Below are 18,119 nucleotides of genomic sequence, written 5' to 3' on the forward strand. Positions count from 1 at the left end.
AATACTCTGGGCACATGGGTTCAAATTGGCAGATGGTGGAATGTGAAATCAATAAATATCTGGATGTCTCTCCGGTTCACTAATGCACCTTAGGGAAGCAAATCTTCTGTCCTTACCTGGTCTGGCCTGCATGTGACTTCAGACCCATAGACCGAACGTGGCATCAGGGAGCCTTAGCAAAATGAGTCCATGGGAACCGGGGGAAAACTCTCCACTGGTTGGAGTCATAGCTAGCACAAAGGAAGGTGGTTGTCGGAGGTCAATTATTTCAGTTCCAGGTTATCGCTGCAGGAGTTCCACAGGGTAGTGTCGTCGGCCCAAGGTCATGGAGGGACTAGATGATGAGGACAAAGATTTGCATTTTAATATATTTGCAATAGGTTGCTAGGGTAAATCATGAAGAATAGGGGCGATGGGTGATTTGTGATGCACAAGACTTGTGTGGTTGAGTTTTGGGAAGTCTTGGAGTTTAGAAAATGTGAAGCATGGAAGATTAGCGAGATGGGCATTGGAAAAATCAAGCTAGACATGTCAAAAGCAAAGATATGGGTGGAGGAGATGAGCAAGGGGAGGGCGTGGGCGAAGGTGGGCAGAAATTGTCAAGTAGATGGTGAAACGTAAGAGGAAGGGGAGAAGGTGATGGTGCCAGAAGCAGCTGCATGGATATCAATCTTAAAAACATAGACCCATGAGTTTGTTGCACTTGGTATTGGAGGAATAGGTGAAGATGGAGTGGTGCAAGATAAGGATTTGAGGAGGCAATTAGTTATGGAGAAAGGGAGCCTGGGGCTGTCTTTGCAGTCCGGGGTGATCCAGGTGTAGTGCATTGTTTTGGATGATGAGAGTGTGGCGTGATAAATTTTGATGTGTTTGACCCAAACCTGTACCATTAGGCCAGATGTGCACCAGATGCACTCCAATTTGTGGCCCTCAGATTTGAGGGAATGTAGTTGGGGACTGGACCAAAGGTATAGCTGGGCTGCGCAAAAATTAGAGATTTAGTGAGAACAAAGATGTTAAAGGCATAAGGGGAACTATTAACCAGGCCTATACAACAGTGTCATGAAGGGTAAAAGGCCAGAGAAATTGGATTTATTTATATGTCATGTAAATATATATTTTTAAATAGACAATTGGGAAATGCTTTGTACAATAAGTGGAATGGCATTCTCCTCCTTAGAAATCATGTTGAAAGCTCCGTTCTTGTTTCCATTTAATAGCAAGAATTGAACTCTTAAGTAATCCTTCAGCGAACATTTAAAGAGAAGCATCGCTGTAAGGAGAAATGTGCCCTGTATAATGTCTTTGCCAAAACAGTCAGCAGTAAAGTTGCCAAATAGAGTTGCGAAAATCAATCTTTGCTGAAAGCACATACATGTGTTTCACATATATTGGTCAGTAGGATCTTCATTTTGCAAGTTAACTGATGCATTCTGCATACTTTGGAGTCAGTACGTTTTTTTGAGATTTCACCTTTCAAGTCTTACTGTTATGTACATAAAGGATAAGTACTTGACAATTCAAGTGCTTCATCTTACTCTCTAACGTTGGCCTTTTAAGATACCTTTTATTTTCCAACCCCTTTCAGCTAAAGAGTGAAACCATTAAGATGAAGCACAGATCATAAAATGTTAAAGGAGGGCTTGCAGCTGGCTTATCATCCCAAACATAAAGGATCTGTATACTTTTGCAACAGATGCTTCTCATTGTGTATGACAGAAGAGTCTCTACCTTATTAAGGCCATAAAAGAGGAATGGAGAGAAATTATGTTAAAGTGACTGAGAGAGCGAATCAGGCATCTTAAGTGATTGGCTTGTAAGATCTGTCTAAAGCATGGTGAAAACGAGCTAGACAGTCTTGATGCACATTATAATATCTGTTGACTATATTGCCAAGGTAACAGACTATTTAAAGTTTCACATTTGTATTTTGGTCAATGATTGACAATTACGAATCCAACTAGCCACTGATTTGAAAGACGCTCAGTGGAAATGAACTCCTAATTAATAGGGGTCTAAAAAAATTTTCAGTTTGTTAGCAATGATTAGGGATCTTAGACCCCACTGGAAATTAATTAATGGCTGGAGGACTTACACCGCCTTTAGCACAATATCTTAATGGGGACATTGACGTACAGCGGCAGCAGTATGTACCATTTATAAGATGCATAGCAGCAACGCGCCCAAGGGCTCCATTGAAAGCACTTTTCAAACCCCCGATGTCTACCACCTAGAAGGACAAGGGCAGTAGAGACACTGGAGCACCACTGCCTGCAAGGTCCCCTCCAAGTCCTGCACCAGCCTGACTTAGAACCATATTGCTGTTCCTTTACTGTCACTGGGTCAAAATCATGGAACTCCCTCCCTAACAACACTGTGGATATACCTACATCACATGGACTGCTGCGGTTCACGAAGGCGGCTCACCACCATCTTCTCAAGGGCAATTACGTATGGGCAACAAATACTGGACGTGCCAACAATGTTCAAGAACAAAAGAAAAACACGGGAGCGACTTTAAACTTCCTTTGGTAGCTATGGGAAATAGACTTCTTGTTGTGAAGTTGTGCTGTACTGAATAAGAAGGCTCCACTTTTCATCTTTGATCTGTGCTAATTTAGCTGATGCTAACTAGGCCAGTAGTACAATTTTTTAACATTGCCTTCCATGTTCCTGGACTGGAGCGAGAAAAAGAACACAGTTCAGGAACTTGCTCCTGATCACTATGAAGTGACATCTGGGGCATGTGCCTTTGGACATCTGGTAAAGCCAGGATTGGACTGCGATTTGATGCACCCTATGCCCTGATTAGTCTACAGATTTAATGGAATCAGACAACCAGCATTGCTGATATTTGATTACAATGGATAGCCGAAGAAACAATGAAATACGAGCATACAAAATAGGAGCAGAAGTAGGCCATTCAGTCCCTTGAGCCGGCTCTGCCATTCAATAAGATCATGGCTGATCTGTTTGTGTTTCGAGTTCTACGTTCCCATCCACCCTCGATAACCTTTGATTCCCTTGCCTAACAAGAATCTATGTACCTCTGCCTTAAAAATATTCAGTGACCCCGCTTCCACTGCCTTGAGGCAGAGTTGCAAAATCGCACAAGCTTCTGAGAGAAAAAATTCTCCTCATCTCTGTCCTATAAGGGCAACCCCTAATTTTAAAACAGTGCACTAGAGGCAACATCCTTTCCACATCCACATTGTCAGTACCGTTCAGGATCTTATATACTTCAATCAAATCACCCCTCACTCTTCTAAACTCCAGTGGAAATGAGCCCAGTCTTTCTAACCTTTCCTCGTAAGACAACCCGCTCATTTCAGGTATCAATCTAGTAAACCTCCTCTTAACCGCCTCCAATGCATTTACATCCTTCATTAAATAAAAGGACCAAAACTGCACATAGTATTCGAGATGTGGTCTCACCAATGCCCTCTATAACTGAAACATAACATCCTTACTTTTATGTTCAATTCCTTTGATAATAAAGGATAGCATTCTATTAGCTTTCTTAATTACATGCTTTACCTGCTTACTAACTTTTTGTGACTCGTGCACGAGAACACCTAGATACCTCTGCACCTCTAAATTCTGCAGTCATTCTCTGTTTAAGTAGTGCTCCACTTTTTTATTCTTCCTGCAAAAATGAACAACTTCACATTTTCACACATTATACTCCATCTGCCAGATTTTTTCCCACTCACTCAACTTATTTGTATCCGCCTGGAAACTCCTTATGTCTTCTTCACAATATACTTTCCTACCTATCTTTGTATCGTCTGCAAATTTAGCTACCATGCCTTCACTCCCCTCATCTAAGTCATTGATGTAAATTGTAAAAAATTGAGGTCTCAGCACAGCTCCCTGCAGGATCCCTCTTGTCACATCCTGCCAATCAGACAAAGACCCATTTATGCATACTGTCTGTTTTCTGCTAGCCAGCCAATCCCCTATCCAGGCTAATATGTTAGCCCCTACACCATGAGCTTTTATTTTCCGCAGAAACCTTTGATGTGGCATCTTATCATATGCTTTCTGGAAATTCAAGTACAGCACGTCTACAGGCTCCCCTTTATCCACAGCACATGCTACTCCTTCAACGAGATTTGACAAATTGGTTAAACATGATTTCCCTTCGCAAAACCATTCTTTAGTTCACCAAAGATGGTAGGTCCTCCCTTTAGAATTTTTCTTTATAGTATGTATATACTTACTCTGAGTATTCTGAAAAATCCTCTTAAATGTCTGCCGCTGCTTCTCTATTGATTTATCCCTTAGCCTAATATCCCAGTTAACTGCAGCTAGCTCAGCTTTCATGCCCCCATAGTTGCCCTTATTTAAGTTTAAAATACTAGTCTTAGACCCATTCTTCTCCCTTTCCTACTGGTTGTAAATTTCAATCATATTATGGCCACTGCTACCAAAGGTGCCTTTACGCTGAGGTAATTAATTAATCCTGTCAAATTACACAATACCAAATCTAATATAACCTGCTGGCTGGTTGGTTCCAGAACATGCTGCTCTAAGAAACTATCTCAAAGGCATTCTATGAACTCCTCATCCAGGCTACTACTGCCAATCTGATGTTTCCAGTTTATATGTAGATTAAAGTCACCCATAATCACCCAGCCTTAAATAAAAATATTCTTTGAATATGACTTACAGATCTGTTCCAGACAAAGTAGCGGACTACACTCCAGACAGGATAAAAGCCGTGCACAAATAGCTTGCATTTATGTAGCACCTTCAACATATTAAAACATCCCAAAATACTTCACAGGGACATTCTTAAAGGAGGATGAAAAAAGGAAACATCTTTAGGTTTGAGCAATTGGAAATAGGCAGTAGATAACTAATTAAAATCAAAAATAAATACACTAACATTTGTATAATGCTTTTCATAACTTCAGATATCCCAAAGGTGAGGTGAGAGTGACTGCCCTTGACATCAAGGCAGCATTTAACTGAATGTGACATCAAGGAGCCCTAGCAAAACGGGCGTCAGTGGGAATCGGGGTGGGTGGTGGGGGGGAGCTCTCCGCTGGTTGGAGTCATACCTAGCACTAAGGAAGATGGTTGTGGTTGTTGGAGGTCAGTCATCTCGATCCAGGACAGCTCTGCAGGAGTTCCTCAGGGTGTAGTGTCCTAGGCCCAACCATCTTCAGCTGCTTCATCAATGACCTTTCTTCCATCATAAGGTCAGATGTGGGGATGTTCACTCATGATTGCACAATGTTCACCATTCACAACGACTCAGATACTGAAGCAGTCCATGTCCAAATGCAGCAAGACCTGGACAATATCCAGGCTTGGGCTGACAAGTGACAAGTAACATCCATGCCACACAAGTGCCAGGCAATGACCATGTCCAACAAGTGAGAATCTAACCATAGCCCCTTGCCATTCAGTAGCATTGATATTGCTGAATCATCCATTATCAACATCCTGTGGTTGCCATTGACCAGAAACTGAACTGGATTAGCCATATAAATACTGTGGCTATAAGAGCAGGTCAAAGGCTAGGAATTCTGTGGTGACAACTCATGTCCTGACTCCCCAAAGCCTGTCCACCATCTACAAGGCACAAATCAGGAATGTGATGGAATACTCTCTGCTTACAACAGTATTCAAGAAACTTGACACCATCCAGGACAAAGCCTGTTGATTGGCATCCCTTCCACAAACGTTCACTCTCTCCACCACTGATAAACAGTGGCAGCAGTGTGTACCATCTGCAAGATGCACTGCAGCAACTCACCAAGGCTCCTTAGACAGCACCTTCCAAACCCAACGCCACTACCATCTAGAAGGATAGTAGATAGATGGGAGCACCACCACCTGGAAGTTCCCTTCCAAGTCACTCACCATCCTGACTTGGAAATATATCGCCGTTCCTTCACGGTCGCTGAGTCAAAATACTGGAACTTCCTCCCTAACAGCACTGTGGGTGTACCTACATCACAGGAACTGCAGAGGTTCAAAAAGGCAGCTCACCACCACCACCTCAAGGACAATTAGGGATGGACAATAAATGCTGGCCTAGCCAGTGACGCCCACACTCCGTAAATGAATTTTAAAGAAGTATAGCCAATACAGTGGTTTTCAAGTGTAGTCACTGTTGTGCCTGGAGTGGAAAATTACTTAAACTTAAAGTGAACTTGATTCAGTAAAAGATTAATGTAAAGAAGCCACTGTACATAATTTAGGACCAAATAGGCTTTTTTGGGTTTGGACAAAAATTGTATACCTATGCTGCAGATTTGGTTCCGTAAGCTTCAAGGTGGCAAACTGGCTGTAAGGATGGGAAATACTATGTCAATTTACAATCCAGGGTAATTTCACAATTTAGCCTTCTGTAGTTTGAGCTGCAGGCTATTAGAATTTGCTGTCCTATCTCTGACCAGTGAATGTTGGCCCGGCAGGCCATTTAGAGAAGAGCCAAGGGAACTCACAGGGGAAATCACAAAAGGTCAAAACAAGACTGAGGAAAGATTAACCAAGCTTAAGGAAAGTCAAGGTGGTCTTTATTGAAACCAGGGGTTGGGGGGGGAACACAAAAAGAAAGGTTCAATATTTGAAAGAGAAATAAGAGAAGCTGTTGATGGAGGAGAGAAAGGAAAACATTTTAAGATGATTTGGTTATGAGTGAAGACTAACCAAAAGGCCGCATTCAGCTGCAGAAAAAGTAAGGACATTACGAAGAGCAGCTGTTGAGAGATGGAACTGAAGTACATGTCAACAAAATGGAAACATTGAAAGAAAGTTGAGGCTCCAAGGCAAGGTGTTTAAGAAAAGAAGGAAATGTGTGCTGTTTTCATCACAGCTTTATCTTAAGCAAGCAGGGTTTTAATGCCCTATTATCACACGTTTCGATTCCTGCTGAAGCAATAATTTGAGAATTATAATTAATGAATCATAGATGCACCTGAATTACTGATGAAGCTCAAAAATAAGGTGCTTTACACATATACAACATGGCATTGTGCGTGGATGCTGGAGGCTCCAGCAAAATCTTAATTGCTGATTTTGCTATTCAGCCGCAAATATGTGGTGCTGTGATCATATAGTGATTAGGAGTCTGTGTCGTGGCCACAGCAACCTCAGTTCAATTCTGAATCAGGGTACGAGTTATTCTCACTGAAACTTAGAAAATTCTTATGGAACGTGATAAAATAGATGTGGATAGGATGTTTCCCTTAGCTGGTGAATGTAGAACCAGAGGGACACAGCCTCAGAAAAAGGGCAGGCCATTTAAGACTGAGATGAGGAACAATTTCTACCCTGAGGGCGGTGAGTCTTTGGAATTCTCTACCCCAGAGGGCTGTGGAAGCTCAATCACTGAGCATGTTCAAGTTAGAAATCATTAGATTTTTGGATACTAATGACGTAAAAAGATATGGGGATAGTGGAGAAAAATGGCATAGAGGTACGTGATTGGCCATGACCTGTTTGAATGGTGGCACAGACTCAACGGGCCGAATAGCCTACTCGTCCTGTGTGCCAGAGGATATTCATTAAATAGTCATCAGATTTTGAAAGCCTGATGGTAAGAGGTAGGTGAGAGGCCCTTTTGCATTGTGGCTTGTTCCAAAGACAGGCAACATCTAGGAGAACTTCCATGTGTTGCCCTCTCATTTTTAAGTTTGAAATCTGTTGCCAGTCTTCTGCAGGTTGATTGGATCCATGGAGAAGGCAGTAGATCCGGGGGCCCAGGAAAAGGAGCTGGCAGTGAGATCTACAGCATTGTACATCAGACAGTTCACATTGCAGAAAGGCCATCAGCTGTGCAAGGTGTTAGCAACTTGCATTTATATAATGCCTTTAATATGGTTAAAAATGTCCCTTCACAGAAGCATTATCTAACAACATGAGATATTATGGTGAGAAAGAGGGTAGGTGTTAAGGAACGTCTCAAAGGAGAAAGAGCATCAGAGAGAATGCCAGAACTTGGGGCTTAGATAGCTGATTGCATGACTGCCAATGGTGGAGTGAAGTTAGCTGGTTCTGATAACCCAGTGAAAACCTCAACTCCATATTGCAAGTAAATGAGGAAATGTAATCCTGTTTCGTTAAAACTTTTGATTTTTTTTTATATCAGATTTTAAGTGTTTTTATACAAGAAGAATGCAATTAATAGCAAACAAATGGTTCTCCCTTCAGCAGCTGTGGTCCATAGTGTAAAAGAATCAATAGAATTGCAGAAAGGCCAGTAAACACAGGCAAAGTATGTAGTTGGATGTCTATACTATGCAGTGGAGCCCAGCAGCTCTACTAAGCTCAGCTCTTGAGTGTAAGAGAGGAAGAGTGGCAGACAAAGCTTGCACTCCCAAATCAGCATCAAAACCCAGTGCTTTTTACGTTTCAGAAAATTTCAACGTGGCTGGCAGACCTAATTGGGTCCAAAGCCAAGTATCCCATTCTGACAATTTCTTTTCTTTTTGTAGCTTTTTGTTCCTGCTGAAGACGAAGCCATCTTTGGAAAGAGTGTGAGCAAACAGGTGTTTGAAGGGTTGACCACTGGGCTCCTGCAGACCTGCGCCACTGTTCTTGGATGTCTGGCCAGCAATCTCCCCGAGACCAACAGCCAGCCTGGCACACCAAAGAAATCAGGACAAGAAACAAAAAATAACCTTTCACACAGCGAACTCTGCATCAGCAGGATACAGGATCTCATCAGGTGAAGGCAGTGACTGTGTAAGGAAGAGGGAGTGAAATAAATGCAGTATTATTGTGTTATAACTTTATCTACCTGACCAATCTTGTACAACCAAAAGTCAGAGCCTACACTCCCTCTGCTTTCAGATATCTGTCTGTTTCCTAATTTACGCTGAGGTTCATCTTTCAGTCATTACCTTCTTGTTCTCTAGGATGTTCTACAAAACGAATTTGCTTTGCTATTTCCATTCCTGAATTGTGAAGTCCCGAAAAAAAATCCATCCGTTTGGCTATGGCTTTAATTTTCTTCTGTGCCCAAACCCCTGCTTTTTTACTCACTGCATAAGGATAGATTGTTACAGAAATTCCATTGCTTATTGCTGAGCCCCTCATCCTCTCCACATCAGGAGCAATTTCCCCACAACCAGCAGTTTCACCCAGCTCAGTGGGTAAATGAACTCCGTTGCTGGTATGAACCTTGGTCTGTACTAAATTAACCAATATGGTAGGATGAGATTGTGTTGAGCGAGTAGGGAGAAATGATTCAATTTGTGCCTCATGGCTAGGAAAGGAAAAATCAGCAAGGCTTCCCAATCCCGACCCCAGTGATGCCTCTTGGAAGTGTGAGCTTGGGGACGTCATGTGACGAGACCAAACCCGTTATGATTTTAGTGCTCCCACTCAGTCAGATGACCTGTCAACAACTCAGTTGCCAGCTCATGCACAAAGAATTGCCACATTACACATTGGTCAGACATCTGTCCATCAGAAAATTGAAGAGTCCTCGTATGAAATTACCAATAGTGTGCACACTCTCCCTTCAGAGATTCATCCAACTTATCCAAGTTCAAAGAATTTAAGCACAGGTTGATTTAAGCTCAGGCTTGAGAGACACAAGGTGTTCACAAGAGTACCACTGGAGTTAAACCAACTCTGTGTAGCTTGCTAGTACCATTGGTAAGCTTCCTGCTTCTTGTCCAGGATCAGCTGACTCTGTAGGACATTTGCTTGCATCGCTATCAGGAGCCAAATAGGTCCACTTCTTCTGCTTCCATTCCTAAACCAAGCTGGCCGGTCAATCATCAAAAGTATCCTGAAGTATTGCAGACCTGACAGGCTCAGCTATTGGATCATTAAGTCTACCTTAGAGGGCTGGATTATTTCCACGTGTCATCCTAAAGCTACTCCATAAAGATTTCACTTTAGGTCTGTTATAGTTTTATACCATGAGCCACCATCTTTAGGAGAAGAGAAGGTTAAGTATCAGAACAGAGCTTTGCAGCAAGGAAAGGAGACCATTTGGCCCATCATAACTGTACCTACACCCAGTTTAGAAAGGAGTGGAAAAACCTAGATGAGAAGGAATGAAAGTGATTGTGCATCACGTGATCCTATTTTGCTCCATTTTAAAAAGTGTGGAATATAATCATACGCCAACAGACCGGTATAAAGGATTAATATTTATATTTTAAGACAGAGAGCTTCATTTTTAGGATATATGATTTACAAACTCTCAATTTAATGCACAATTTTGATAGCGCTCATTTATGTATTTCGGACACTTAACTGTTTAATTCACCTGAGTTTCTCGAGAGCAAGTTTTTCAATGGACTTTCTTTTTCTTTCAAAGAAGAACACACAGACCTTCCTAACTTCTGTTTCTTGCTTGAGATGCGAAGGCATTTTCAGGCTGAAAGGGGTAGTGTTTGAATTGTGGACAAAAGAATGAAATGGACAGTAATTATTCCCCCTGAGTCTCCATTGTGGTCTTTGCTCAATATTGTTCAGTGTATCCTGTGCAGGTAGTTCGAAGTAATGCATGGCAGCCATAGCCAGGAGCATTCAGGAAAGCTGAGGTCAGAGTTCATGCAGAATAAGCAACTGAATCTATAGTAAGGTGAGAAATGACTGAAGCAGATTTGGATAGCCTAAGGGAAGGAAGTGACTAAAACATCCGAGGCCCGAAACAATGCACTAAGTTACAATGCGATCCCATTCTGACAGTTGCAGCTCTTTCTGTTGGTGTTGATTTGCGCCATTGAGTTTTACACAATTGCTGGCAGTGTTTGATGTTGGTCATTTGAATATTTCAAATTCTCATTCAGCTGGGTGGATAAAGAATTCCCTCACATTTCTACCAAAAAGAAATGCTTCTGCACTGAATTCTGAGTAGGCATTTGCCATTTAACTTGGTAGCCTCATTTTATAGACACCGTTGATTTTACTTATTCGGATAAAGTCACTGTTGTCAGGCTCACAGTCAAGCTTGAAATGAATCAGGATCAGAAAATCTATTCTGCACTGCTGTAGCTCTTTCTCAAAAAACACTCCCATTTTGCACAAGTCCCCGCTGGGAATGTTGAATCGCATTCCCCTATAATGTGGAGCAATTGATTTTTAAATTTTTTTATGGATTTTGATCAACAGTAAAGAGAACATAACAGCAGAAACTATTCAGGGTTTAGTGCAGGAATATTCTTTAAGTAAAGATGTGAGGGAAGCCTGTGCAAAAAATGTATGATCTCTTCCTGAATGAAAATTTGTGATATTAAAGTGACTGAAACAAAAAACTGTTGGTTGAATGCTCTAATGTATGTATAAATTAGCGTTAATGGAGAAAAGCAAACACCAGACCTCGAGCCATAATCAGACCACCCAAACCTGCCACTATCCTGTTTTGGGCTTGGCAACACTAATCCTGGCAAATAATTGCCTTTCCCATCTCTGCCAATTTGAAGTCTGGGATATTTCTGCTTTGGAACTCACCCATCTTCAATATTCCTGTGCAACGTAATGATGGATTGACAAATTTGAACTAGCGAGTACTCCAATGGGAGAACTGTAATCAACAGTTTAAATCTCTTTTTAAATCAGGAGAAAACGGAATGTGATATCTACCCAAAAGCAAAATACTGCAGATGTTGGAAATCAGACATACAAAGAGAAAATGCTGGAAATACTCAGCAGGTCAGGTAGCATCTGTGGAGATAGAATGTTTCAAGCCAGTTATGTTCTGATGAAAGGCTACCAACCTGAAATATCAACTCTCCACACATGCTGCTGAACTTGCTGACTAGTGCCGGAATTTTCTGCAACATTTGTGATTGCTTTCTAGTGTCAGTCAAAATAGGGAGTGGGGAGAAACTAAATAAGCTTTTTTATACCTTAAGGCAGATCTTGTCTGCTGTGCATCAGTTAATTGTAGTTTTTTTTATGATTGACAATCCCTATACAACAAAGAAAGATAAAATATGAAAAAAGTAACTGGAGGCAGATCAGGGAAAGATCTTCAGAAAGAGATTTTCCATTCTTCTCCGCTAAAGCGTTTTGCTGATTGAATTAGCTAAATATGCCAAGATTCAGTTTGTGCGCACTCAGTTTTACGTTGAATTGTTCATGGCCAGTGGCTATTTACATTGATTGATTGGAATTCCGGTTTTTATATCCATCTGCTTGACTAGAGATACATATGGAGCTTCTGTTCAAACATTTAAAATTGAGTTGTTTAGAGGATGTGACAGCAATATCCACACTGCCTAAACATTTAAATCAACTACAGGTAGGTTTTAAATCTGTGCAGATGGTCTAGCCACCCCCCCAAATGGGTTTAAATCTGTTTGATACCACACTTAATTTGCATTCCATCTGCTGCCATGCTGACTCACAAGCTCGCTATGGGATCTTTCACCCCTTTCACCACAGAGTTAGCTTTTGTTCTGACTCCAGAGTTACACTAAAGCTTTAGTGCTGAACAGTACTAAAGTTGTAGTGTAAACACACCCTTAGCTAATTTCAGTCAGAGCACCTTTCAGGATGCGGGCTGACATTGAGTCATGAGTATCATTGGCCTTGGTGACCTGGGGGGTAAGGTGGCTTCGGAGGGAGGGAAAATCAGGCAAGATTCCTCACTTAATCAAAATTCTGTAACAATGGTAATGAAAATTGTTTGTGTATGTGATGGGAGGGTTAGCACTGTGATTGCACTGCATTCAGCCCCAAGGAAAATAGTCAGCTGGCACTTACTTTCACAAGTGAAGAATAGCCACTTGTGCAAAGCAGCAGCAAGTTGCCAGAGTAGTAGAGTTGCCCAGCAGGAGTCGGCCCCTTCAGAAAAGGTAGGGAGAAGCTCAGAGCAAAAAATGAAGATGTCAACTAGAAAAGAACTGCTATGGTAATGTTGTAGAAAATAACTGGATGAATGCAAAAGGAATATGCAGCATAAAGGTGGGAGGTCTGCTGATTGATGGGTCTATACTCTGAAGATGTCAGGTACACTGAACTTGGATAATGCCAGAGGCTAAGGGTAAGCTGAGCCTGTCTAATACCTGCGGCATTGAAGGAGATGAGCAGGACGTAGAGCTGCCATAGAAACTGTGACAGGGTGAAGATGCAATTAGGAGTGATTTGTTACAGGTTCTGGACAGTGAGAGAATGCAGTTTAGACTTAGTCTCAAATAGACAGATTAGAAATGGTATAATGACAAGTCTGTCTGGAAAGACTACCTGTTAGGTAAAGTATTGGGTTTCCCTTTGGGTGTTTTGGGTACAAATTACAGGATAGTGTTTTGCATTAAATGACCAGGCTTTTGAGTGGGAAGAATAAAAGCTTTTGTCCTTGGAAAAAGATAAACTGTTCTTTCAATAATCTCAAATCGAATTGCCTTCTTTGTTGACCAAGCTGCTTTTTAATGAGCTTTTCCCCCCTCGAGAATGATAGAACATTAACCATTTAGCTCGCTGCACCAGTGCTTTATTTCAAGTCCCCTGCTAAACCACTTTACCCCTCTGCCCCATCACCCACTCCCAACTTCTAAACATTGCTTGGGTACAGTTCCTTAAATCACGTTAGCTCTGGGGGTACCTTGGCTAAATGACGATTCTTCACGTCACGGTCTTGACATTGAGCTATCAGTAGTCAACAATTGGAGGGCATCACAAATAATCCAAATCTCACCTCAGCGGACATTCCCACATGCATACTGACCTTCAATAGGTCACGGAACAGCAACCAACAAGGGGAACAATGGCTGGCTTCTTTTCTCGCCTCATGTACCTCAGCCCCAAGTACTAAAGAATTCCCCCTTCCCCGTTGTAGCAGTGTGACTTCTTTTTCAATTTCCGCAACCACCATTTTCTGTCCACTCTGTGTAGCATACTGTTGTCAGACAAATAGCTGCAGAATGATGGACTGCTTTGTGGCCCGTACCCGCCAGGAACTGGATTGATGTCACCAATACTCATTTCATAAAGCTCTTTGCAACAAGGGTATGTAAGCTTTTTGCCTCAATGGAACACTTGGTAAGATTCAGTGGAGCCCTGTGGACCACGTTATCAAGATGAGATTCACCTGCACTTTCAGTGCCAATATTTCTTTCCATAAATATTATTTTTGATAAAAATCTGAGCTCAGTTCCTTCTGAATCAAAAAATTTTGTATTGAACCCAGGGACATGGGTTCACACAGGCTGGCACTCTGGTGTAGCCAAGGTAGGAGTGACAAAATGGTGCTTTTTAGAGTTGCTGTCCTTTGAAGAACCATAATAACAAAGCCATTGTAACTGTTGCAGTAATTCAAATGGATATTAAGGATCGTATGAGTTAAGGATCCTACGAGCGGGGTCTTCCTCTTGTGCCCTGGCCTCCAATGCTGCCGGAGCCAACGCCATCATTCATTTTCATTGATGTTTGTGGAATTGTGCTGTATGCAAAGTGGCTGCAACATTTAACTCACTGCATTTCATTATATGTGCAGAATTTTGAAATATATGATCTCATTTTTTCTTGGCAGCCATCAGCACTCTGTAATTCTGTTGTTTATGAGAAATGTAAGCATAAGTCTTAAAAATAAATTCACTGCAGCAGTGGAAGATGCAGGCGAGAGATGAGAAGAGAGTTAAATGGCAGAGGTAGTAGGAGAAAGAACCATCTGCAATTTTGTGATATTAAGTAAGCTTGGAATGAAATTAAACCCAAGCATTGACCGCACACCTTTCATAAGTTCATATCTCTCTCATTTTAAGCACTTGCATGTTTCATCTTTCTTTCTTCTCCATCTGTCATCTGCTCAGGTGTCAAGTTGCTTCAAAGCTGTCACACAATTGCAGCCTCTTTTGGGGGGTTTGGGGGAAGTTGACCAGCCGCAACTTCCCCCATTCTGTTGTTGTTGATGACTGGAGCTGTGTGTATGTGCTAAGTAAACAGGCCATTTCAGTTTTTCCTTCAAATTGTAGTAGCAGTTCTGTCTCAGAGCTCTTCAAGCTCTCCAATTCTGGCCAAGAATTAACTGGTCGTATGCAACTTGAAAAGAGCAGATTTCTTTAAATTCAGTTTGTCTCCTGGAAGTGCGGATTTTATGTCTGACTGGAGTCCCACAGGTAAGAGCCCTATTTTCCTCAATCTCTCAGTGGAGCAGTTCTCCAGATTAGGGAATGTCATTGCCACTTTATCCTGACACTCTGTTACAGTCCCATAAATACAGCCCTAACAACTTTTTCTAAGAACAATCACCATAGCTCTCCAAGATATTATCCTTCCTTTGATGGGCTTAATAAAATTTGTTTGTAAGCTACATAGAGTGCAAGAAATTGGATTAGGATAGGTTATTCAGCCCCATGCTCCTATTCGCCATTTAATAAGATCATGGCTGATCCTCAATCTCACCTCCACTTTCCTGCCTGATACCCATGTCCCTTGATTCTCTTAGAGTCCAAAAATTTATCATTATCAGCCTTGAATTTACTTAATGACTGAGCATCCACAGCCCTCTAGATAAGTGCAGTTCTGTCCTTAATTTCATGCTTCCATTATAAATTCTTACTTCCACATTTGTAAGGGAAAATTCCTATGTAAATTTGTCACAGTGTAATTACACCTTGCATAATTTACATGAGTTTTTATTATAAAGTATAGATATTAGGATTTACAATGGAAATGTTAGGTGTATACAAACTTAAGATTTTCAAGATATTAGTTAGATTTGTATTTAACTGTCCTTGTCTACACTAATGTAGATCTTCCTATTTATTCTTAGCTATGTCGTATATACTGGACTCACAGATAAGCTGTATGGCTGTTTCCTCTCCATACAAGGGCCTGTTGATGAGCAACCTAAAATTGCCTCGTTTCTACAAAATGTTACAGCCCTGCTGCATAGTATGTGCCGGCTTTGCTTTGCTATTGTAAATCGGTAAGTGATTGAGTGATTTAACAATAACTGCAATTTTTCTCCAAATGCATAGCAGCTTGTCAGTTCAAGTTCTGAAAAGTTTCAGATTCTTCCAAACTAATTGTTAAACTCCACATAGCCAGTTGAAGGAGGAGACCAGAAATCAATCTGAATTCAATTTTACATTTATTTACAAAGTGAAACTCTACAAATGTACAGCTCCAAACACTGCAACCCACCACAAGTGTCAATAAGTGTCTCTTTTTATGTGCTCAAGTAAGTATGTAATGAATGCCCTCCATCTGTATATCCTTAATCTAAATTTATACTATTAACGTGAATATGTCTGGTGCAAGTCTGACTCACAGGTAGCACTTTAGTGAATCCACTCTTCATCTATTGCCCTTTTCTTGTCCCACTATTTTGGCCTCAGATCGCCCATGCTAAGCCTACTTCCAAGAAGCTTGGTTTCCACTATTTTTGTGCCAGGCTCTTGTTTTTTCACATCACTAGCCCAACAGCACTGATTGCTGTGTCCCTTTACTGCCCTTAGGCCAACTGATTTACCAGAAACCAGGAATTGATCCCAAGAAGTTCTGTTGAGGTTTATTGGATAGTATCTTGTATTCGATAGTGTCTTTATCCACTTGGCAATTGGGAGAGAATAAGAAACATTTTGTTTTCAGGTTTTCTGTAATAAATTTCCATGCAGAAATGATAATAAGTGGCCAAACTATATTATCTTAATAAATTCGGAGCTATTTAGTCACCCATCAGTTAGTTTGCCCTCATGTTTTGCTGAGGAACAAATGTAACTGTTTTCAGGCAATTTAAAGTAGTTTGTTCAAAACAGTTCCAAATGTTGATTATGAAGTAGCAAAAGGTTATTCATCAAGTATTCTGATTGTTGTTTTGTATAGGTGAAAGTATGATCGATACGGCTGCTTCCTTCAATAATATTGTCATGTTTATAAATAATGCACAGACAAGGAACAAAGATCACATTCCAGCCACTCATTTGTATGAAAATATTTACTCTTCAGGTTTTAAGCGCAGTGACAGATAATAATAGAGAAGCAGTCACAATGCTAACAGTGTGCCCGGTGCTTTAATTGTGTGCTGTACGTGCCATGTTCTTCTTAATGCTATTTACCCATTTAAGTGCCAAAACACTTCACTGGTTTTTTTTAATTTTTTGCCAGTTACTTCCCTTTCTTGAAGGAGGGAACTCATTAGGAAGTACAGTTTAATGAAAACTGGTCACCCAGCACCTGGTAATTCACCCAAGTAACTATGCTCTATGTGTAAGCCTCGTTAATAATGTGTTGGCAGGCAGTTCAACCACAGCAGCCGTTACAACCAAACCCAACTCTGCCTTCACTCAAGGTCTGCGCACACATTGTATCATTGGATTGTGATCAGGAACTTTGGTTGACTTTTACCCTCCATGTCCCAGGGGTGTGGAGGCCAGCTGTAGAATCAATTTTTTAAAGTTTATTCATCAAATGTGGATGACACTGGCACGGTTGTATTCATTACTCATCTCTCATTGCCCACAAGAAGTGGAGATGGGCTACTTGCTAGAACCATCTTTGTGGTGATAGTCTTCTCAAAATAGTGTTAGCCAGTGGTTCCAGAATTTTTGACTCAATGAAAATGAAGAAACCAGGATATATATCCATATCCGACTGGAAGGAAACTTGTAGGTGATGTTATTCCCATGATGTGACAACTCTTTTCCTTCATGGTGGTAGAGGCATCTGGGCTAGGAGGTGGTGTTACAGTCAATTTGGTGAGTAACTGAGAACTGCTCCCAATAGCATCAAGGAGCAAATATTCTCCTTTGGTTCTCACTACACCAATGCTTGTCATCTGCTATTCGATGCAGAAATTGGATATATATATTGCTTGTTAGAAGGCCCCCTCAAGTTATATGAGCCTTTTTAAAAAATTAAACATGAAGATATAATTATGACCAGATAAATATTTACCCACAGTTATCCACTCACCAGTGAGTATCAGATATGTATTTGTCCCTCGATTGTCCTGTTTTTACTGTGGCCATTCATTTATGAGGGTGATACCAAAACTGGGAAGTTTTACCTATCAGGAAAAGTTGAACAGTTTGGGGCTGTTTTCTCTCAAGGGCAACCTGATAGTGGTCTTGAAGATTATGAAAGGATTTGATAAGATAGATGTAAAGTAGAAGTTACCATTTGTGGGGGAAACCAGAACCAGGGGCCATAAATGTAATAGTCACTAATAAATCAAACATGGATTCTTTATCCAT

The 18,119-nt window shown here is 41.1% G+C and overlaps 1 protein-coding gene across 4 annotated transcripts in view; it reads left to right on the forward strand.

Annotated features, from left to right (window-relative positions):
- Positions 1-18,119, forward strand: part of scaper (S-phase cyclin A-associated protein in the ER) — a 294,594-nt gene that overhangs the window by 224,140 nt on the left and 52,335 nt on the right. For all 4 annotated transcript variants that reach the window (XM_041178256.1, XM_041178255.1, XM_041178258.1 and 1 more), the window contains 2 exons: positions 8,454-8,686; positions 15,695-15,850. In XM_041178256.1, coding sequence (XP_041034190.1) covers positions 8,454-8,686; positions 15,695-15,850 — 389 coding nt within the window. The remainder of the gene's footprint in view (positions 1-8,453; positions 8,687-15,694; positions 15,851-18,119) is intronic.

This window comes from Carcharodon carcharias, chromosome 32 (genome assembly GCF_017639515.1).
Source record: "Carcharodon carcharias isolate sCarCar2 chromosome 32, sCarCar2.pri, whole genome shotgun sequence".
Taxonomy (NCBI): Eukaryota; Metazoa; Chordata; class Chondrichthyes; order Lamniformes; family Lamnidae; genus Carcharodon; species Carcharodon carcharias.